This window comes from Pseudonaja textilis, chromosome 8, assembly GCF_049901715.1.
Source record: "Pseudonaja textilis isolate UNSWEBS1 chromosome 8, rPseTex1.2, whole genome shotgun sequence".
Classification (NCBI taxonomy): domain Eukaryota; kingdom Metazoa; phylum Chordata; class Lepidosauria; order Squamata; family Elapidae; genus Pseudonaja; species Pseudonaja textilis.
The window spans coordinates 17,749,784-17,774,786 of NC_141997.1; the positions used below are offsets into that span (position 1 = coordinate 17,749,784).

At 36.2% G+C, this 25,003-nt stretch overlaps 1 protein-coding gene across 3 annotated transcripts in view; it reads left to right on the forward strand.

The window, feature by feature from the left end:
* The window catches only part of OCA2 (OCA2 melanosomal transmembrane protein), a 208,874-nt gene that overhangs the window by 37,253 nt on the left and 146,618 nt on the right, over positions 1-25,003 (forward strand). For all 3 annotated transcript variants that reach the window (XM_087938439.1, XM_087938438.1, XM_087938440.1), the window contains 4 exons: positions 14,307-14,405; positions 15,493-15,684; positions 21,841-21,898; positions 22,575-22,647. In XM_087938439.1, coding sequence (XP_087794565.1) covers positions 14,307-14,405; positions 15,493-15,684; positions 21,841-21,898; positions 22,575-22,647 — 422 coding nt within the window. The remainder of the gene's footprint in view (positions 1-14,306; positions 14,406-15,492; positions 15,685-21,840; positions 21,899-22,574; positions 22,648-25,003) is intronic.

The window sequence follows — 25,003 nt, forward strand, 5'->3', positions numbered from 1 at the left end:
ATGTGCCATAGAGTTGTTTGGAAGATGCCATTATTAGCAGATTGAAATGTACCTATCACATATTCTTCTAGTATGAGTAAGAGCCACTACTCTAACTACCAAATATGATTGTTTTATGGTTGTGGAATACTGAGATAAATTATAGAGTTTGATTGATACTAAGCCACCTTATGTGTAAGCTCTCTAGAATAGCTGTCTCAATCAGTTTCAGTCTGAATACTCAGATTACGTAAGTAAATATTCCAGAAATCCACTTCCCCCCATTTTCATATATAAGGAAAACTGTTACTGTTATGTTTATACAATATGCTTTATATAGTTCAGAACCTCTAAAACAAAATGTCACCTTAAATTAGTATATTCTTTCCAAGTTCTGAAGATGAGCACTTTACCCCTGTTAATAGTGTATATATATATATTTAATTTTTTAAAATAATTTTGCTTCCCATTTTCTGCATCTTCACTAGCAGATAGAGAAGTTAATGTTTCTAAGCATATAGGCAGCAACAGTACCTCATACAATCATAATGCTAACATGATACGAGCATCAATCCTCTTTAGGATTTTATTGACAACTGTTTCGTTATGTAACATTCAGAATAAATATTATGAACTTGATTTTAATTATCATGAAGATTGATAATAGAACCAGTAAAACCAAAATTGTGAGGGAGGGGAGGAAGTAAAATTGGAAAAATAGATTTTTCTTTACTTGTTACTTGTATTGTGATTAGTTTTATGATAGTACATTTCATGTTACTCAGAATATATAGATGTGATCAGAAGGACTGTATTTTATGGATTTTCTCAATCTCTCTTAAAATGGAAGCTTTAAATACTAGCTGAGGGTATTGCTTTGCAATATAGAAAACGCATTAGTGTTTGTTTCCTACAAGTGCTGCATTATTTTTATTACAAGCAGTACACTGTTGATCTAAAAATAGTTGGGTTAAAAGCTTGCTGACGTTTGACCAAATAAGCTGTGCTAATTAAAAAGATTTATTTACTGTTCATATGCTTTGCCTGGAATCAATAAAAAAGGATGCATTTTTTGTTTTTTAAAATTATTAGGTTTTGTTCATTTTCATTGCACCGAGGAATGCAATAGCCGTGCCCCAAATCTGATTAAATACAAATGGTGAGGGGGGAACGGGACAAAAATAGTAAATCCTGAAAGAAGCAGAGGTGGGATTCTACAGGTTCTCACTTATTCGCTAGAACCGGTTGTTAACTTTCTAAGCAGTTTGGAGAACCGGTTGTTGGAAGAAATCTCCTTTTGTTATTTTCCACCCTTCTTGCATTCTCGGCAGTATGCCTAGACTTACTGTCTCCAAAGGAGGTTTTTTTCTTTGCTGGTAAAGGGGAAAGGTTGTTTTAAGCTTTTTACACTGCTGTTGGGAGGAAATACTCCCCTGTTGGAGTTAGCACTTTGAAGAAATAATTGAATAATGAAGCAGAGCTGCCAGGAAGAAGCTTGTAATGACAATGAACCAAGATGAAGGACATTCAGCAAGGCTTCTTGGCTAGCTAGAAAGATTGACATTCGAACGTGAGTTTACATACCCTTTTTGAGTTTTAGTCTAAAACTGGTGACCATTCAAAGTTACAATGGCACTGAAAAAAGTGACTTATGACCATTTTTCACACTTACGACATTGCAGCATCCCCACTGTCATTAGAGGCCAGGCAAGGAGAAGCACCCCTTGATGTGAGTGATGTCGAGTTGGCCACGCCCACCCAGTCACATGACCAACAAGCCACACCCACCAACTAAGCCATGCCCTCAGAACCGGTTGTTAAAAAAATTGAATCCCACCCCTGGAAAGAAGGTTATTTCAACTCTATTCAAGTTACACAGAGAGGATTATACTCCAGATTTATTGGATTTTTTCTATTTAGTCTGAAAACCAAGCATTTCAGCATTTACAAAGCAAAAATGTAGGAAAAATTCACACACTGTATGGATCAAGAATGAGTCTTTTACACATGTAGAGTGGTGCTTAAAAGTTGTAAAAATTTAATATTTCTGCTTAAATATGAGCTAACTGATCTATTCTTTGCATGAATCCTAAAACTAGATTGACTACATGAATGAGTCAAAATATGCGTTCATTTAATGAGGAAATGATCCGAAAGTACATATTTAATATATTCTGATTTATTTTGTCAACTAACTTATAACAATTTATGGGTAGGAAATCAGGCAAAATCATTAGGATTTCATGGGCATGGTGGACCCTAGCTTCTTGGGTTTCCCTTGCTTTTACTTCCTTCAGTATGAAATCCCTTCTAACAGAGATGGTTTACTTGTGCTCACATGTCTTTTTTAATGTACCCAATAGCCTTTTGTTCTTTCACACATTAGGTCTTCTGGGTGCTTTAAGGTGAACTGATAGAAAGACATGCATTTGTGTGTAGGGTCAACCACAAGGTCAAGAGGAACAGTGGTGTAACATTCTTTGAAAGATGTTACAGGGCATCCAAGATGAAAAGAGAAACATAGAAAATCCATCAGTGTGGCAAAGTCCAGTTGTCGCATTGGAGAACAGAATCTTGTGGGTGTAAAAATAAATTGGGAACAGAAAACCTCCTTGTTTTTGCTGTCACATTTTATAACACTGAATGCTTGCTTGGCTAACTTCCCTATTATTCTATAAATAAACTCCACACACTGGGGACCAATATTGTATTGAATCTATTTGGTGTTTAGTCTCCTTTCTAGCTGACTTCTTTAGCTGACTATTCAGGGGTTTTCAGATATTAATTAGATTTGTGTCACTGATGCTGGAGACATGACATTAAAGCAGTCACCTGTGATTTAGATTAACATCTTGTGGTTCTTCTGTGCATATTGTTGCTGGCATCAAATTATTCCAGAAACACTATGTCTCACATTCAACTTTTAAATTTTCCTTTAAAGTTTTGCAAAGTAATTGCTTATTTATGTATTTCAGCATACTCCAATATCTAGTAAGGCATTCCTCATAAATCTGGGCTGCTGGCCCACATCAGTTCAGCTATGCAACATTTAACTCACCAAACCTTCTGCAAGGAATGAATGATGCTTGCCATGCACTTTTTGCTGACCCAAAGCAGAACACGATACACAGGGGAGCTTTTTCTGTATGTGCATTGTGATGATAGAATTGCTAGGCACTAAACATGTTGCAAAAAAGACAGCGTAGTTCTTATCTGTTCTATTTAAAATTGAGCACAAAGCATAGAATGCAGAATAAGTAGGAGATGTTAGAAAGGTCAGTGCTTTTCACAATCTAGAGCATCACAGTAGAGGCCTTTGCTAATGCCTCATATATTTTTAGAAATATGCTAATTCTCTGCAGTCATGCAGATTTACACAGAAATAAAACTGAGAGATCAGATGGGTATTTGTTGATATGCTCCATTTTAGGCAAAGAAGATTCACTACACTTAGACTCCAGGCAGCTAGATAGAAATCAGTTTGCAGGTTCCATTAATTTCACATAGAATGCTCAGTCACTGATCAATTTTGCAATGCCAGCTTCATTTTCCTTTCTAAGCCTGTGTCTTTCCCTAAAAGATCAGTCAATATTTTGGGTTTACCTATTGTATGAACCCAGGCTTTCTGGTTCATAAAGTATGATTAGAAGCTGCATGAAGTCTAAACCCAGCCAGTTTTGCTTATTTAAGAAATGGTGTCTAAATAAAATAATGAAGTGACACAAGGTATGAAGGCCCAGCAGAGACATAGCCTGGCCAAACACCATTTAACTCCAGCAAAGTTTCCATATTGTCTACTGTCAGTTCATACATTGGTTACAATTCCAGGGCTGCTTGGAGAATTTAGGATGGCTCAAAAAGATTTGAAAATATTGCCTTGATTGTTTTCTTTTCACTAGTTCAGCTGTCCTTGAATCCATCATAATTCCATGTTACAGCTTGCAATAGGAAAGTGGTTCTCAATTTGCGGTTTGCTGACCCTTGGGGTCTGTGAAGACTTGAAGAAATATTATGATTTAACTCTTAAGTCTTGGGGCCCATAGCCATGGTAAATGGCTACACAAAGGACAGTATTTAAAGGAGACCCATGGTGAAGAAAAGGTTGAGAACCACCACAATAGGATATTTTATGCAATTTAATCAAGTAAGTTACTCTTCATGATTCTGGATAAATGGTCCATATCATTTCAATTACACAAACTTTGTCCCATCAGCGGTCCATAAGTAGTGAATGATCTTGTCAATCTTTCCCTTCAGCAAGTTTAAATTTACTGCAATGCTTGTGCACCCATATCCTAGGAATATTTGTGAACATGATTAAACTTCTGTTTAAATCCTTGAACTAATTTATTGAATTAGTCTTTTAAAAGAAAATATAACTTGAGGAATGGGCTGGGCAGCAAGCTTGCTTTTGATTCAAACTCACCTAGTTGACACCTGACGAGTAAGGAATATTGGGTTAATTTATTAAGGCTTAAAATAATTGATTTATAATAGGGTGATTTTGTATAATCAGTTGTATTTAAATGCTTTCTTAGGAGCAAGCCATATCTGCCAATATTTTGTGCAACTGGAGAATAAAAGCAACTAACTCATTATTAAGAGAGAGGGAATAGATACTAATAATCTAATCTAGCATTTTTTTCTGTTGCCTAGTGTGATTATATTGAAGAGTGTTATGAAAGAGAAACATTTTTCCCATTCTCTATTTCCCCTTCATTCCAAAGGATGGATGTACACAGAAGACCCCTAACCTGTAGGACAGGGGTGTCAAACTCACGTCGCCACTGTGTCATCATGTGATGTATTGTGACTTTTTCCCCCTTTGCTAAACTGACTGTGGGCATGGCCAGTGTTTGAGGCATCTGGCCATAGATCTCAAGTTTGACACCCCTGCTGTCGGAGGAGGACTGGCAGAAGGAGAAGTGAAAAGAGGAATGAGTTTAGTAATTTTGAGCCTCAAGCAAACTTAGTCCAATCCCTCGAATATTGTTGACCCTTATTTGGTTCTAACCAAGTGTTTACCATAAATTGAGAAGATTCCTGTGCTTTTTCACACCTGACATAACCACACCTTCCCTACCTGTTGTGTTCCAGATGTGGTGGATTCATGTAATCCTTGGTTGAGATGGGAAGAATCTTCCTGCTTGCTAGTTCTGAGCATTCCTAAAGCAAAACTTCTAGTTTTCTAATGCCTTGTGAACTGCATTTTGGTGGCCAATAGCCATGGAGAAGAACATTTCTGCCATAATAGTTATACCCACCTATAAATATTGGAAAATTGTCAAAATTTTCTCCTGAGTCAGAAATGGCAGAAGGCATAAGAACTGGCTTTGAAGAAGAGGAGGAAGAACTGCTACCAAAGCAATAGTCAGATAATAGAGATTTGAGAATTTTTTCACTTATTTGAGAAAAAGTCTTAGGGGGTGCCTCCCTAAGTCACATGGAGATAAAAACAGAGGATGGGAAGCACATTCTAATGTGTTTGCCAGATTCTGTTTCTGTACCTATTAATAATTAAAGGTTAGGGGAATGGCATCCAAGCATCATTGATTCCCATGAGACATTGCTCCCACCTCAAGAATACACTGAGCAGATGTCCCAGCATGGCTGCCTGGTTCCCATAACAAAATGAACAGAAGTGATTGGTGGACATAATAGACTGTGAATGACCCATAGGGAAAGAGGGGATTAACTATGCTTGCTTTTGTACAGGAAGCCCAGAGTTGGTTTTGCTTCTTCTATGCCAGTGTGTTTTATTCAGTAAAGCTTATATTCTTGGTAAAATAATGTTCCAGGAGTTTCTTTTTCTGGATTCGCCAATTGGACAGTTGACATCTGACCTACGTGGCATTGGTTTCTTAGTTAGGTCTGCCTGCCTTGTGGGCTTAATAGGAATAGGAATTTCTGGATTATTCTCAGGTTTTTTACCCTTATGTTAATATTGAAACTCTTGATATCAGGGAATGAAAGGATGCAGGTGTTTCTAAAGAGGCCAGGGAAAAGGGATATGCTGTCAGATTGTTTTAAATGAATCTTCTTATTCATTTTCAGGGAAGTAAGCAGCTTAGAAACTTGTATAATTGGAGGAATACTGCAGCTGCTACAGCATGAATTCTTGATTTCTCCATTACTTCACAGGCATAGGAGGCTGTACAACAGGGGTGTCAAACTTGTGTTATCACATTGTCATCATGTGATATATCACAACTTTTTCCCCCTTCCCTAAATTGGGGTGGGTGTGGCTAGCGCATAACGCATCTGGCCCGTGGGCCAGGAGTTTGATACCCCTGCTCTTCAAGGTGTAAAAGATGGAGAGCAAAACATAAACCTATTTCTGACAAATGCTAAGCTCACTCGGAATCAATTGTCATAGAGCTTACTCAAGTGCACAAACTTCTAATCAAAGCATATTCATTGCTGCAGATAATGAAAATGATCATAATTTACTCAACTTGTGTGCTGCCTAATTCACAATGACTCTGGCAAATCAACTATAAAATAAATTACAATAAAACCAATAAAACATAAAAGATGAAAATGAAGTTAAGGTCTTACTCTCTTTTCAAAGGCCTGGGTGAAGCAAACACAGTACATAAATTGATAGAGGTGAATATCTGTAATTCAGGGTTGAAATGAGGCCTCCTTGGTGTTCTCTAAGTTGGCTGCTTTTTTGCAGACATTTCATTACCCAAACTAGGTAACATCACCAGTGTTAGCAGGGAGTTGGGTTTGCTCTCATTTTATATTCTAGTGGCTTGCCCTGTCAGTATTGGTGAGAGTGGTCTAGGTAGCCTTTGGCTGGGATATTTACTGTTAGCTTGTTTGGCAGTTCCTTGATTAAGGTATTGTTTGCTTCTTGATTGTAAATGTAATGTCAATCTTAGTATTAATCTCTGCTCATCTGGATGTTGATTGCTGGTAGGGAGGTGTTTTATTCCTTTTTTGGCTTGTTGATTGCCACTTTTGAATGATATGTAGATGTTGTTTATGTCTATGTGTGCCTGTTAGTGGCTGATTTGTCAGAGTGCCAGGCTTCTAGGAATTCTGTAATTTTTTTGCACTTGGCTTGGTCTAGGATAGTCACAGTTTGACGGTTCATAAATAATCTTCCTTCATTGGTTCTTTTCTGGTTTACTGATTTACATCTTGAGCTATTTACCTAATTCATGACTGAATTAGGTAATTCATGACTGATTGATTCTTCAGCCTTGATAGACTACTGGGTGATTTCTACTTCCTGTTTGCAATTTCTCCAATCAGTCTCAGATGGAGGGACATTTATTTTCTAAGGCTGGAATTCTCTCTTTGATCTCAGAGAACAAATCATATATACATGATTCCACTAATCCCAGAATACTTCTTGGATGCCATAAGATTGCAGTTTATAATGTTGTTTCTGGTATTTTTTTACATTTGAGACTGAGTTGCTATAAATTATAAAAGGAAGAAAAGGAAATATACTGGAAAATAAAGAGAAAGATAATATTAATGCTGTCATGATTTCTAAACTGATAAGACTGAAGGACTCCTCCAGGCAATCATGAGGAGTCAACACTGACTTGAAAGTACAACAATAAAAAAATAAAAAATAAGGTTTTTTATTATTATTATTATTTTAAATCAAGCCATGCAGCACTGATGAAAAAAAACCACCCTAAATTGGTTCCTTTCTACTGGTGAAGACATCATACATGTCAATGTCTTTTCTGGCCTTTAAGGAATGTAAAGAATGTTTGTCCTCTCCTGTTACAGAGGCTTTGCAGTCAAAAAATATGTCAAATTCTCTTTTCATTAATTTAATCATGGCTGATTGATTGCAAGCAGTCTTTGAACATACCTGTCTATTGTCTATTGTTATGGACCCGCTATTTGGATGATCAGCTGTTGTAAACTATAACTATCTTTTATGATGGTGCAAAAGCCAGACTATAGGATAGGTTTAAAATTAAATTAACAATATTCATCTGGTACAGCTGTGTGAAAAAGTTCTGCACACTGTATGGTTTACAGTCTATACTTTATGACATTTTTTGGATAGGCCATTGATTTTATGATATTTTATGCTAACTGCTATGCAAATATTGTTATATTTAAATAAATACTGGTGGTTTTTAAGTGAAAAGCATAAGCTTTTTGCAATTTGGTGCTGTTTGGATGGGGATTGTGAATTTTCTTGCATGCTTACAATGCATGTTACAATGACTATGAAAACAGATTAACTGATACATACCCAGTGACATACGTGTTGCAATTACTAAGGCCGATGCTAATGTTTTGTTAACATTTTATTGTTTGTGGCCCTGAAAAGGACCGTTTAGGTAACCAAACATGGTCGCTAATATGAAATTGGCCAGTCCTTATTGCTTATCACCCAGCGGCATCACTTCGGCATAGACTGTATAAGCCTTTGCATGTGATCTTTGGTGACAATGTGGTGCCAAGCTGCAATAATGGATTAAATCAGCTCCTGCTTGGTCTTCGGATGCTTCTTGCTTATTCGTAACCAATATTGGTTCACAAGTTCTCAATTGGGTTCAAATCTGGGCTCTGAGCTGGCCAATCCAGGAGTCGAACACCATGCTTCTTCATCCACTGCTGGATGGACTTGGCTCAATGAAAAGGAGCATTGTCATCCTGGAAGTAAAAGTCCTTCCCTACAAGTTGCTGAGCTGAAGGAAGCATGGTCTTTTCCAGGACTTCAACATACTGCTTGGAATTCATGATTCCCTGCATGATTTGTATCCAACCAATACCAGAAGCAGCGATACAGCCCCAGATCATCACATGCAATGGATGCTTCACAGCTAGATTCAGGCAGTATGGCCTAAATTCTTCAGCTGGAAATCTTCTGACATGCTTACTGCACTGATTCCCAGTTAAGTAGAAATTGCTCTCATCACCGAAGATGACCTTGGCCCAGTGTTCGTTGGTCTACTTGGCTTACTTCTTGGCCCACTCATGTCAATGAGAGCGGTGAGCGTCTATGAGCAAAGGTTTACTTTGAGCCCTGCAGCCTTTGAGCTCTTTGGCAAGCAGTCTGTGACACACTGCACACTTTTACATCACATGTTTCACCCCAAATTCTTGTAATCTGAGGTGAGGTGAGCTTCCTGTCAGCCATCGAAATGCGTTGCAGAGCCCGCTCTTGCTGTTTTGTCGACTTCCTTGGTCTTCCAGAGCGGAGCTTGTAACTGAACCAGTTATTATAACCAGTTATGAATAACTGAACCAGTTATTTGGTATTTTTCAACCACTCTGCTCATTGTGGTTCGATGGCATTTCACTCTTTTGGCTATTTCTGTACAAGAGTAAACCTCTTCATGAAGCACAATGATGCGATGCCGCTGCGCAGTACTGGTGAAAGCAAAGGCCTTCATCCTTGCCTGCAGCCAGCGCTAAATTAAATTTCTCGATGCTTTTCATGCCTATTTACAGTCAGAGAGGATGACAACATTGATTGGCTCATAGATTTAGCCTCTGTGCATTTTGATTGGTCAGCCAAAGCCCACTGATGATTGGCTACTTTCGATCCTAACATTCTCAAAAATGCAAGTTGTGTTTGTTTTAGCACATAAACTTACTTAAAACCTTAAAAAGACTTTGGTTATATTAATAAAAATTACGCATCTCAATCCAACTACAGAAATTTTCATCAAAGTACTAATTTTGCATGGTTTCTATGAGAGAAAAGTTCATTAAACATGTAAATGCACTTTAAAATTGAAAACTTTTCACATAGCTGTATGTTACCAGTGAATAAGAGCAATACACATAGTCCTCAACATATGACACAACTGGACTAATATTTGGCTGTTAAGCAAGGTGGTTGTAAGTGATTTGCACCCAATTTTTTGCTCTTTTTTTGCCAGGGTTAAGTGAATCACATGGTGGTTAAGTGAATCTGGCTTCTCTCATTGACTTTGCTTGTTGAAAGCTAGCTGGGAAGGTTGCAAATGACAATCACATGATACCTGGATACTAAAAATGTAATAAATGCACGCTAGTTGCCAAGTGCCTGAATCTTAATCATGTGATCATATGGCTGCTGTGATGGTCATAAATGCAAGGACTGGTTGCAAATCACTTTTTCAGTGCTATTGTAACTTCACTAAACTAATGGTTGAAAGTCAACTACCTACATTTAAGAATGATCAGCCTTTCAGCAAGGACACTTTTTGCTAATCCATTTCCTCAAGGGCAAAAGCATGCAGAACCTACTTCCAAATAGCCAAGCCAACCATAGATACTCATCACATAAGCAGTTTGTTGACAATACTGCTACCCTTCCTACCCTTGATTATATCAGAATGGTCAAACAAATGGCAACTTCAAATCTCAACAAATAAATGCTCTGTCTTACATATTGGCAAAAAAATATATCAGAAAATAAAATGCAGGCTGAATGGTCAAGACCTTGTTGATGATCCAAACTCTGTCAAGGATATTGGAGTACTTATCTCTCATGATCTAAGTGCTAGAGCCCACTATAACTACATAGCCAAAAAGGCATTAAGAGTTGTTAACCTAATCTTACATAGCTTTTTGTCTGGTAATATTACACTACTAACTAGAGCATACAAAACATTTGCTAGACCAATATTCGAATACAGCTCATCAGTCTGGAACCCACATTATGTATCTGATATTAACACAGTTGAGAAAGTCCAGAAATATTTTACAAGAAGAGTTCTCCACTCCTCTACTCATTGCAGAATACCTTATGCCACCAGACTTGAAATTCTAGACCTAGAAAACCTAGCACTATGCTGCCTTCGGTCCGATCTAAGTATAGTATATAAAATCATACATTGCAATGTCCTACCTGTCAATGAATATTTCAGCTTCAACCATAACAATACAAGAGTAAACAATACATACAAACTCAAGGATAATCGCACCAAACTTGACTGCAGGAAATACTACTTCAGCAATAGAGTGGTCAATGTTGGGAATATTCTACCTGACTCTGTGGTTTCTTCCAATGGTGGGATTCAAATTTCTTTACTACCGGTTCTGTGGGCATGGCCTGATGGGTATGGCAGAGGAAGAATAATGTAAAATCTCCAGTCAGAGGTGGTATTTGCCGGTTCTCCGAACTACTCAAAATTTCCGCTACCGGTTCTACAGAACTGGTCAGAACCTGCTGAATATCACTTCTGGTTACTTCCCCAAACCCCAAAAACTTTAACCTTAGACTGTCTACTATTGACCTCACCCCTTTCCTAAGAGGTCTGTAGGGGGTGTGCATAAGCGCACCAATGTGCCTACTGTCCCTGTCCTATTGTTTCTTTTATTTTTTTTATTTTTCTTATATGTATCCATGCATTCATAACTATGTTTTTACTTATACCTATTATCTTGTAAGCAATTGACAAACCAAATAAAATAAATAAAATAAAATATTTGAAGTTGCCATTTGTTTGACCATTCTGAAACACAGTCGAGGTCTTTTTGAAGGGTAGCAGTATTGTCTGTGGTGTTGAATAGCTTTACATCATCAGAGAAGAGAACACAGTTGCTCTTGATATGATCACAGAGGTCATTTATGTAGAGTATGAAAAGAGTTGGTCCTAGAACTCTGCCTTGGGGGTCACCGCTGTTGACAGGTACAGGATTTGATAGGACGCTCCCAATTTTGACCATTTGTTGTCTGTTTGAGAGGAATGCTTCTATCCAGTTATGCAGGTGTCCAGATACCATAAGATTTTAGTTTTAGGAGTAGTTTATCGTGTACCACTGAATCAAAGGCTTTACAGAAGTCTATGTAGATTGCGTCTATTGCTTTGCCCTGATCGAATTGTGTAGTTCATATGTTTTTGCAGTGTAAGAGTTGCAGATGACATGATAGTTTTTTTCTGAAACCAAATTGTTTATTAGAGAGTAGGTTGTTTGTCTCTAAGTGGAGGATAATGGATTGGTTAATAATTGATTCCATGACTTTACAGGTGACGCAGCATAAAGAGACTGGTCTGTAATTTTCAACTAGGCTGGGGTCTCCCTTTTTGAAGATGGGAATGACCGTGGCTTGTGACCATAGTTTTGGCAAGGAGCTGGTCCTGAAAGATTTTTCAAAGATTATGCTTAGAGGTTCAGCTATGGCAGTGGATAGCTTTTTAAAGAAGTAGGCACATATTCTGTCCAGTCCAATAGACAGAGATTTTAGATTTTAAATTGTGTAGTGCTTTTTCAACATTGTCTTCTGTAAAATCGATATGTATTAGATCATTGTAGTTGTCTGTGGTTCGACTAAGAAATACTGTTCTAGTCAACCAAATTGACTAAATTCACGGGCATGTTTTCGCTACCCAGTCCATGTTTATCAAACAATTAGTCATTTAGGACTAAAAGAAATTTTAGCAACAAAGCACAACCATGGCTGACTAAACTCTGTTACAATATTGGTCCTCGGAGATTGCCAAGATTTTGTTTGCATATTTTGAGAAATTATTTAAGCTTATCATTTAAGCCTGATTAAAAAAAGAAGTTTATCCTTAATTCATAGAAACCCATTCTGGCTTTTTACTGAAAAAAGAGAAAGATGAACTTGTATTTTTATGGGTTGAAGATTAGAAACAGTAGTTTATGGAAAGAAGGAAATTATGAAAAAAACTTAGAGAAGGGATAAAATACAAATGCCTTTATAACCTTTGTTAAAAAGAATGGACACCTCTTTTTCTTGACCTTTTTCTTTTCTGTTTCTATTTCTTTTTCTATTTTCTTTTATTTATATTATATATATATTTATATTTATATATTTTATTTATATATTCACTATACTTTGTTAAATTCTGTGTTTCTTTCCTAATATTTCCATTCTTTTTATCCTGTTAAAAATTTATACACAAATTTATACTAGAAAAATAGAAAATGTTAATATAATGTGGTTCAACTGTAATTAATGGTGCTGTAATTTAAAACATATTACTCCCATTTTAAAAATGATTGGTGATACACCAGAACTTAATTTTTCAAGTTATACAGTGTTTACACTCTACATACTTATAGCAAACTCTTTTTTTCTTCAGCATCCCTCCTAAACAAAAATAAGATGGTTTACAAAGATTTAAGAAGCTGTTTTTCAGTAGCACTAAAGGGTTTTGTTTTTTTTTTTTTGCATTTTTGCAGCTGGAAAGGTAAGATAGTAAGTAAACTGTATTGTTTTGCTTCCATCAGTACATTCCAACAACTTTCAATATTTTACGATTTAAAAATACAGATGACAGAATTTTCCCAACAGCTAGACCAAAAAGTAGTTGTTTATAGCTTTCAGAGCAACAATGTTACATTAAAAATGGCTGGAAGCATTAATGTTATAAATGGATTTTAAGGAAAAGCATTCATTGTGTACAGTGTGGAAATATATATAAAAAAATCTTACAAGGTCTTGGCTTATATAAAATTTCAGAAGAATATTTGAAAAAACATTTCCTTTTGTTTATGTTTTAGAAAAACAAAGTATGAGAAACAGAAACAATAATTGTGATTCATATAATGTTCCATTATATTATAGAATAAATTATACATCTATATTTTCAAATTCTTAAAGCATCTGTAACCTTGAACCTTCCAGAGATTATTAATAGATATTATTAATAGACATGCAAACCCAAATAACTTTTGCTTGATATCACAACATTTCTGTATGGTGACTTCTATGGATACCCATAATTTCCAGTGTATCTTATTTTATGAGAACCCAACAATCAACTTGTTGATGCATGATTAGTGCAGAACAAATGTACGAGAATGTTTTTATTTATAAGAAAACATTTTTCTAAGTCTAACACTGATTCCATACATATTGTCACAGATAAAGTAGTAGCTTTTTTCTGCTGTAGACAAAATTATTCGAGATGTATGCAGGGCCATTGTTGGAATCATATTTATGTAAGAGGCAGAATTCTGAGTTGTTGGTATCCTGAAAAGGGAAGACAGATTGGAAAATTTACATCAATAATATTTTTAAGCTTCTAGATAGTGAAGATAAATATACCTTTCGCAAGTAGCTGGGGGAAAAATAAAAAGTAAAGTGAAATAACTGCTTCCTTGATTACTTTGATCAGGAATTGAGAAAAAATATTTTGATATATGGGCAGATGCTTCTTGGAAAAAAAAAGATTTATAAGAAAAGCAGTGTTATTATTACAGGAGGGAGTGAAAATGAAAAACTGTGATAATATTGCTTGCCTGTTCTAACATAAATCCTTAAATTAATGTATTTGTTTAATCTAATATTAAATCAGTTTGTGTACTGACATACGAACTACATATACTGCTTTGGAGAGATCATTAGTCTAACAATTAACAATTACTTTTTTTTAAAGGTATCATTATAGTTTGCCCAAATTCTTCAGCACAAGATCAGAAGGTAATTGTTTTACAGAAAGGACTCCTCTGTTGAAAGTTTCCACTAAAAGCAATGGGTAAGAGTTTTTTTTTTGTGTGTGTGTATTTTACTTGATATTGAGCCCCAGAATATATTATTAATGGCTGAAGTCCTAACTATTTTGAAAGGGGCTCATCCCTATGCTTCTATATCATAAATAACCTAGGCATTAGAGAAATAAATGTCAAGTATACCACTTTAAGTTTGTAAAGGAAAGAGTTATAAATTAAATACATAAATAACTATCAACAAAACAATGCTGATATTCTTTTTCTTCTATAATGACAACTATAGTAGAATCCTACATCTTATAAAATAATGGGGAACTATGTTCTGGTCATGGATCTACAAAGACATTGATCAACAGTAAAAGTATATAGTCATTTTTGGAAATATATTTGTACTCTTCCTTCTATCTTGCTAGGATATATCAGTTTCCTTGGAGTTATCCTTGGAAAGCAACTCTTCTTCCTCCTAAAATCTAGGATATCCTGAGATTAGTTAGGAGGATTCCTGACCTAGAAATACTTTATTTAGCCATTTCCCCAAGAATGACACAGATGATTTCATGGGATAGACTCCTGGTTGACTGATAACAATCGATAGGCTCTAAATGGAGCTTCCTGTAGACCAGATGTTTGAGTGAACCCAACTTAACTCTTAAATCTAGGAAATATTGTAGCATATTGATTTTCAGTTTATTTTGCTATTTTGATATGTATCATTTTCTTTTTATGATGGCTTTTAATATGTCTGTACACTGCTCAGAATCACTGGAAATTGGATGGGTATCCAAGGTGAATAAATAAAATAACTGATTACTCAAGCTTAGTAATGAGGTAGTGAAAGAACATCTCTCTGAAACCCCATAAGTGTAGAATATTTTGATTGAAAATGCTCTAATGCTGAGGTTTCTCCTGTAATGGAAAAATCAGCATTGCTATTTATTGCAAAGGTATAAATAGCACATTAAGTTGTATTCCTCACAAGTTTAAGGACATATCATGTTCACATTAGCACCCTTGATTTCTGCCGCTCTTCAGTAGACTTAGCTCCCAATGGGACAAATTTGAGAAGATCAGACCATAATTTATACTGATAGCTGTCTCCATGATATTTTATAGGTTAGGATGCACAGATGTTCATAATACAGATTTCATCACAGATGATGACTCTTGGGAAAATAGTTCTGCCGAATTTGAGCAAAGATCTCATCCAGGAAGTGAAATGACCAGCTTGTCCAGATCTGCTTCCTGCTCGGAAAAATATGAAATATTGGACAATTTTCACGTCAAATTCAATTTATCCAAGATGAGGTACTGTTCTGAGCTTTTTTTTCCCTTTTCAACAAATAAGTAAAGTAACACCCCTGTGCTAGAACTTGCTATTGATTCAAGCAGACCATTCCAATGAGATAGATAATAACATCTAGTCAGATTTATAGCAGTAATACTACAAACTGGTATATAACCTCCTTTATCTCCCTACAAAGTACTTTATGTGAAGGGATGCCCTTCACATTATTTTAACAATGTTGTTAAAGTTTAAGTAGGCTTTGGTTGCTGGAAGATTATTGTTTTTATTTCTGTTTAAGTGTTTTTAATTATGCTTTGACTTGTGTTCTCAGTTACATTAGTTTTATAGAGAAAGATGTGTGATAAAATAAAGAAAGAATCTAATTATATATTTAGAAACAAGCGCTACAGAGTTTAATGTTGTTTTTTTCTCTCTCAACTCTGCTTAGGCCCTTATCTGCTTTTGAAAGCATGATTTGATTTAAAGAATCCTTTTAATCTATAGGACCAGTAAAATAAAAAACTTGTAAGTTTGCATACCATGCAACTTGGGAAAAAAGAGTGGGAAAAAAGATAAATCTAGGGATTTCTGCAATACATGGTCAACTACAAATTCATGCTGTGCCAACTATAACATGTAGAAGTTTTAGTCATGTAGATATGAGTGTATTCTCTCTAAGCTGCTATCTGCTAAGAGGCACCCACAAAAACATATTTCCTGTTATGTTGGAAACTACTCAAAGATATTTCTTACTGATTTTTTTTAACTTGGAAGAGAAAGATGTATCCTAATTAATAAGATGAAAGGAAAAGAAATAGATTTATATTTTATTTCCAACTAGGTCTCAAACTTGCAGCCTGAGGGCTGGATGTGTCACACGCGGGCCACGCCCACCCCCATTTTAGTGAAGGAGAAAAAAGTCGCGATATGTCACGTGACAGTGTGACTCTGTGAGTTTGACGTCCCTGATTTAGTGGATGTAGGATTCAAACTGATGTGATTTTATTCTATGGTTTGTTACATGTATTCATGTGAGAAAGAATGTTTTATCATCAGTCAGTTTTTGCTCCTATTTAGCAATCTACTTCTTAGGGCTTTTTGTTTAGAAGAGTTGCCCAATTCATAAAACTAGACACATAATTTTATTTCCCACAGATATTTTGGACCAGGTCTGCACTACCTTTCTTTGTGCACCAGTCCATAAAAAAAGTATCAGTGCCACTGCCTACATGCTCCCCTCTTCCCCAGATGTCTAGGTCCAGATTCACAGGTCTATCTCTTCACCTGTGTTCACAGGAGGAGGAGGTACCTCATTTAGTCTCTTCATGGAAGGGTTTGCTAAAGCCTGTCAGGTGTGTGTGTGTGTGTGTGTGTGTGTGTGTGTGTGTGTGTGTGTGAGATCTATGTAAGATTTCTGGTGAAAGAAATCCTAGCATTTGGCAAGCCTTGCTTCTCCACTGGTCTGCCACTCTTGCTATTGGAAATCTGGTCCTAATGTTCATCTGAAGCTGGTTCCCTACAGGTTTACCCCATCAGTGCTGGTCAGGTTGAAGTCCCTTCAATTTCTTCTCTATGTTTGATAACATTGGATTGAAAAAAAGAAAAGAAGGACTAGGGGAACACGAGAGCAGTCTTCCACTATTTGAGGGGCTGCCACAAAGAAGAGGCAGGGGTGGGATTCAAATTTTTTAACAACTGGTTCTGTGGGCATGGCTTAGTTAGTGGGTGTGGCTTGGTGGTCATGTGACTGGCTGGGTGTGGCCAACTCAACATCACTCACATTGAGGCATGCATCTCCTCGCCTGGCCTCTCATAACTGTGGGGATGCTGCAACAATCGTAAGTGTGAAAAATGGTGATAAGTCACTTTTTTCAGCGCCATTGTAACTTTGAATGGTCACTCCACGCAAGCAAAGTACCAGCAAAAGAGGAAAAAAAAACCCCAGAGAAGTTCCAGAGACAGGAAGTCTAGTCTTGCCAAGACTGTAATAAGAGTTAATTGAGAGGCAGTTTTTGTAAGCAACACCAGAATGTTTCCTTCCTTTCTTACAGGATTAGGCCAGTAATTTCTTCTAACAATGGGTTCTCCAAACTGCTTAGAATGTTAACAACCAGTTCTAGTGAATAGGTGCGAACCTGTAGAATCCCACCTCTGAGAAGAGGGGATTCATCAAGGAGAGAAGCAACTTGAAATTAAGGAGAAACTTCCATACAATGAGAACAATTAACCAGTGGAACAGCTTGCCTTCAGATGTTGTGGGCGCTTCATCACTGGAGGTTTTTAAGAAGAGACTGGATAATGACTTGTCTGAAATGGCATAGGATCTCCTGCTTGAACAGGGTGTTGGAGTCGAAGACCTCCAAGGGCTCTTCCAACTCTGTTATTTCCTATTATGTTTTAATAATTCAATTAATCAATGATCATTTTATTTAAAACCAATTACCCACTTAGCACACCACCCCCACCCACAGATGTCCACATATGCACATACCATTTGTTATTACAGACATAACAAAATACCATAGCATTTAATAAAATATTTTATTTCAGCAAAAATACAGCAAATGGCAATATATATTTCTTGCAGATCATTAGTTATTTTGGTTCATTGCCTAGTGCAGCCATGCATCTAGGTTAGGGATGTGGAAATCATTAAATATCCTGTGAGCTTTGCTGTCATTCTAACTCATAATATATTAAAAGTGTTTGTAGGCAGAAGGGCACAACTACAGTTGTATAAACTTGGAACAGTTTTATGAAAAAGTCTTAGTGAGGCGTGGCAATCTGTTCAGAAATGCACATTTCACATAGTAGACTCTTTGAAGCAACCCATCCATATTTATGCTCTGAGATAATAAAGGAATAAAAGAAGAATGTATTATTGTTGGTACTGATGTACTGACTAGTTGGAGCCAGAAAACACAGCAGCAAATATTCCCTGTTCTTAATTACTGCCACATACAACAGCTCAGCTGGCAGCAAGAAGATAGATATAAATTCTAGAAATCACGCCTATTATTTTTCTTCTGCACTCTTCCTTCCTTCCTGACCTTCCCTGTTCTATTTTAATTATGAATATAGGAATACATTAAAAGCTGCTCAGCTTTTCTTTGTTTTGTATCATTGCTGTGTAAGCACAGCCCAATATAATTGCCCTGGTTATGCAGAACAGTTGGCAGCCAGTCCTTCATTGTATCCCCGGTGCTGTAGCAGACACACAGTCTTGATAAATTGTTCCCTGAAATACTTTCATGCAGCCCTGTTGAATAAACATGCTGGAGTTTCCAGACGCTGAGGTGGCCTAAATCTGCATAGTTACAGTGAAATAGCTGTGCTATGTGTGATGCAGATCTGAAAAGAAAAAAACCCCTCATTTTTTTGGGCAGTCATCAACACGATAGGCAAAAAATAACTCCAAACAAAGGAAGTGGCAAAGGTAAAATTTCAATACAATGAATTCTAGGGTAGCTATTTGGATGGCAATTGTTTATAAGACCAAGCTTCATTATGGCTAATTCAACTCATCAGAGCATTTATCTAATATGTTAGAAGGTTGCTTGTCAGTGAGAAGAATACTCTTAAGTATTATAGCTGATTAACAAGTTCCTATTTTCTGATTACTTAGTTGAATTTATTATTTTAAGGGTGTGCTTTTCTGGACATCTAAATGATTAGTTTAATGTTTCCTCCTTTTTATGGCTATTATGGACAGTCTGTTTCTAGACATCGTATTTTAAATTTAAATCTTAGTTCAAAAGGTTAAAGCTTCTCTTTGGTCTATGTCTTAATTGGTTGATGATGGAAATAAAGAGACTTGACTTGTAACACACATAATTATTACATTTGTAAAATGAGTGCCTTAAATGTGTAAATTATAATGAGAGTCCTTTTTTATATTAATACTATGCAAGGGGTTTCCTATTACCTTCTTCCAGGATGTTTTTTGACTTCTCCCATCTAGTTCATAGCCCTGTATTCCCTGATAATCTTTCATCCAACTATTAACATTTTGTTTCCGAGCCAGACAAAATTGTGCAGAGGCATTGTCAACCGCAAAAACAAGACATGTCAGATATAATATATGTATTATATGTAGAATAGCCAAATTTCATTTTGTTTCAGTCTTTCTCATCAACAATTAAAAGACAAAATGTAGACAGCATTGTATAGTCTACTGCTGTTTACCCTTCCATGATATGGGCAGAAAAAACACGAGTTATTTAGCCAATTAGCAGTTAAATCAAGTGTCTCTATGTGGCATGCTTGTAGTTTTAAGGGGTCTCTGCCCTAATGAGATGGACAGAGCTTACCCATTTGCAAATACTTATTACTGTATGTTTTGACCAATCATACAACAGAAAATAATGATGTCCTGACAGTCAATGACTACTTCAGCTTCAACTGCAACAATACAAGAGCACACAACAGATACAAACTTAATGTTAACAGCTCCAAACTTGATTGCAGAAAGTACGACTTCTGCAACAGAGTGGTCAATGCCTGGAATGCACTACCTGACTCTGTGGTTACATCCTCTAACCCCGACTCCTTTAACCTCAAACTATCCACAATTGACCTCACCCCATTCCTAAGAGATCTGTAAGGGGCGTGCATAAATGCACCATCATGCCTCCCATCCCTGTCCTATTGTTCCCATCTAATCATACCTATTTTCTGTATTCCTACTCACGTTTATACTTATATCTATTATCTTGTAAGAGATTAACAAATCAAATAAATGAATAAAATAGTGATGCTGAAAAAAAAGTAATTTGTGCAGAAAATTAATCCTATGCTAGAAGTGGAGTCAAGTTAAAAGAACACAAAGACACTTTTAGAATTAACAGTTTAGAGCCCCCAATGTCTGTATCACAGAAGGAAAACCGATAATGCAGAGCCCAATAACTTTGCCTGAAATGTTGTCAAGATAAATTAAATGTGTTCTGAGCTTCCAATGATAATTATTTGTTTGGCACCATAAAAGCAAAACAAAGCATTTGTTTCTCACAAAACTGATATTCAGACAAACCCACCCACAAAAGCAAAGCACTCATTCACATCATCCATCCATCTCTCTGTTCTCCGCCAGAAACTCGAACAAAACTCACATCGCACATAAATCCAGGCAAAATGTATCAGACAGCTCTCCTAATCTCAGGGAAAATATAGCAAAAAGGCAGGCGAACTCAGAATCATGCCAACCCCAAGAAAACTAATGCACCCATAAAATCCATGCAAAACACCCAATATTTACAACCATATATTCAGAAAAGAGAACTGCATGTAATCTCCCTACTTTCTGTTGGCAAAATCTTCAGTATACAAAAAAAAGCAACAAAATATCTCTTTAAAGCAACAAAATTATCACAGAAAAATCATAGCCAAATACTACTTTTGCTTTATGGTCCACTGATTTTCCTAGTACTGAGGTTATTTTTTCCTTGTGATAATTTAATTACATTTTTCTTCCTAAAAATACAGTACCTGCTTCCCTCCACACCTCCTAATTACCAAGTATTGATGCATTGATTTCAACAGAAATTAGCCCACTGGCTTGTCATTCAAGCCTGATTTTATGGGCTGAGAGAAAGTGACTGGTCCAAAGTCACCCAGCTGGCTTTCATGCCTTAAACAGGAACTCACAGTCACCTAGTCTCTAGCCTGGTGCCTTAACCACTGGACCACCTGTCATTTTCATGTTGTAATCTTTAATGAATTTGTTTTTTGGGGAAAGGGAAATAATTTTGAGGTATCACAGTGATCAGTGAAATGCCTGAGTTGAGCATCATGTTCATTGGTACGTATCTCCTTGAGAACTCCATGCAAGATATTGCAGAACGAAAACAAGAAGTATTTTTATTGACACCCATTTGCCTTACACCATAACTTAATTTTGTCTCCAGGAAGTTAGAAATGTGAAAGGATTAGTTTTGAAAGTTTGAAGAGTTGCAACGAATTATGTTAGATAGTTCTGCATTTAATTGACTGAATCAGTGCATTGAACCTTCTTATACATTTACAGCATAAAACAATTTAAAAATTCATCTGTAGAAATTGTGTAATCTTTGTCTAATCACTCACATTTTCTCAGGTTCTCAAACCCTGTCCCCTTGATGACTTCAGAAGCTTATGGTATTTCCTGGTGTTCTTTGTGAATCTTTCCTCTTATTTTACAGATGCTGCTTAAAATTCCTAAAGGTTTCATGCCTTTTTATCTTTGTAGCTACATGCTCTGTGAGTATTCAATTTTGAAAGTGATACCTATCCAAAACTAAAGCTGATAGTATAAGCAAGACCTACAAAATAGCATTGTGGGATGTTTTATGAATAATTCCTGAGCCTGGCTCCAATTTTGAGGAGATCATTGGTAAAGTGCTTTTCAGATTTAGTCTCTTTCTATTTCAATATGGAATAATGAAAGAAATGTTACAAATAGCAATAAAGGAGAAAGATTGTTAATAACCTTATTTACTTTTTTGTTTTTCTTTAATACCTATAGTATTCCCCTGGACGTTCTATTGGAATATAATTTAAAAATAAAAGATTAGAAAGTATAATAGAGAAAAAAAGATAATGTTTCTGCTCTATTGTAAACTCTGTATTCTCCCCATGCCATTCTGTAATACTAAGAATACAACAAAGAGTATATTTTTAAGGCATTCCCTGTGCACTTTTCGTGGAAAGGATAGGAAAAGTAGCAGTGGCTGGGCAGCAATGGAGTGAGGCCCCCAATCCCTGGTCTGTAGCCCATTCAGAATGGGGCCTTGGAAGAGGTGGGCATTTTAGGGAATAGAATTTAGAATTTAGAAAGTGTTTGTTCTTTGTAGTTGTTTCACCAATGCAAAAAACTTTAGGGAGAGTTTATTTAATAACTTATTAACTGAAATACTATTATTGGATGTATCCCCAGATTTTGTTTAGCATTTATCCTGAAAGCAGGACGTCTTGGCAGATGCTGGCTGTTTCACCTGTGGATGTTTACAGTATCCTTTACCTGTTACCTTTTTGGAAAACACAGCAGGAGAATAGTGTAGAGTGTGGACCCAAGTTGCTGACAATAGGCCAATTCAAAAACTTGTTTGATATTTAATGGCTTTTATTTTGTTTGCTAAATTAAATATTGAGAGATTTTTTTTTTTGAGAATTTTTTTTTTAGAGATCCTGATAGTAAATACTTCACTGATTTTAAAACCAATATATTTGCAAATCTGTTTTCTAAGATCATGATCCAAATGGTATTGAAGATCTGATTTCATATCTCCTTTAGATGCTCCCTGAAATGTTTCTTTCAGAAATATAACCATCAAAGAATGCCTAATACCTTTGGATGAAAGCAAATGATCAGTTTTAAATTAAAACGTACCTTGTGCTTTATATAGCATAACTTTTAATAGTATAACTGTCATCCAGCAGTGGTGCATGAAATATAAGATGTCCGGAAACATTGTGGACCACTCTATGGCATTTCTACCTGTTCTCTTCCAAGTGCATTTTCGGACTACAAGTTCCATATTTCTATCAGAACATTGGATTGGGATACTATATCTAGGAGGCAACAGATTGAGAAAGACTTTCAGAGAAATACAATAACTAGTGATCCATGTTAAGGATCAGATAGGGACAGATGCTACATAGGGTCAGATACTATAAAAAGCATGCTTGGCATAGCATTCTATTGACCTGTGATGGATGCTTTTTCATTATTTATTGATTTGGCTTTGTAGTTTGGGTTGTGAATTTCAGAAGTTCCCGATGGTGTGCATTCCAGAAAATTTTTTGGCATAGGAATAAGAGCATCACTTGGATGGAGTACATAGAACAGAACTTCCATTACAAAGCAGTGAGAGATGTACATCTTGAAGACTGGGTGAGAACGTGGAATATAATTGGCAATACATGAGATAACATATCTTGCATCTCTGCAATGGATTCCAGTGTCAAGTATGCTGCACTGCATATCTTTATTCTGGGTTTAGGTTGACATAAGATATTTGATAGGGTACATTATATAAGTTGCTCCTCTTTCATTATATAAGTTTTCCCCTCACTGATTGGTAATAGTAGCCTGGTATGGTATGCAATTGATAGAGGCCTACTGTGCTTTCTAACAAGAATCTGATCATTTTAAATATCTTCATTTGTAATAAAATGTTTTTCCTCTTGCTAAAGATTAATTTAGAGACTGGCCTCTTTCCCTAATCCAGTGAGTCTCCCTAAACTCAAGGATGTTCTTTCTTTTTCCAAGACACAGTTTCTGTGTTTTATAAACATATACGCACATTTTGATGGGATTCTGGAAGCACTAATGAGTTTCTTTCCCCTGGCTTTGGATGGTTGGCTGGGAAAATCAAGAAAAGTGGAGAGTGTGAATGTTGTGCATGAACTATATGTGAAGGTTATCTCAGATGTTGCTGAGTGATATTTGCTGAACTCCTCTCCTTTCCTCCCCCTCCCCCTTCCCTAGTCCTGTAAGAAAATGATACAATATTTGAAAAGTGATGAATCTGATAGCTTCAAATGATCTTCTTTCCTCTTCTTCTTTACCCTTTATTGTTTTACCTTGCTTGGCTATTTCTGTAATGTACAATTGGTGTCCTGCTCAGATGGATTGGCTGTTATTGTTAGATATTAAACCAGAAAAGTTATACCTTTCCTAACATCATCAAACCCCTTCACCATGTTATAACTAATGGGAAGTTTTCATGTCTATTAAGATTTCCTCTTAAACTTTATTGACTTGTTTGCTCACACTGGCAAAGATTCAAATTAAATAGCTTTAGTGTAACATTCCCAAACAGTAAGGTTGCTATTCCTTTTCCTTGGTGATTTACTGACTTAAAAGATCAAAAGCTTGACAATAGAAAGCATTTGTATGGACAGTCATTTGTTCTAGACCAGAAGCTTTTGCTAGGCATATTATTTGTAAAGAATTTTCAGATATCTGTATCTAAAGAGTTGGACAGTTCCTAATGTAACTTGGGGCAATTCCATTTTTGTATTGTGATGGAAGATAAGGAAAAACACACAGAGATCATGAAAACAGTTTAAATTCCATTGGGTTCTTCCCACAACAGGAATATCAATTATATCAACAACCAGCTTACATCTAACACCAAATCTAAGGAACAAGAGCAATGTATCTATGAAGCTATGGAAAAGGGAGGAATCAACTCCTTTAAGTGCTTATTTAGCGAATGTAAAGAAAAGGAGTAGGGGGGAAATGATAGCACTTTTCCAGCATTTGAAAGGCTACCACAAAGAAGAGTTGGTCAACTTTTTTTCTAAAGCACCAGACAACAGGATAACAAACAATGAATGGAAACTAATCAAGGCAAGAAA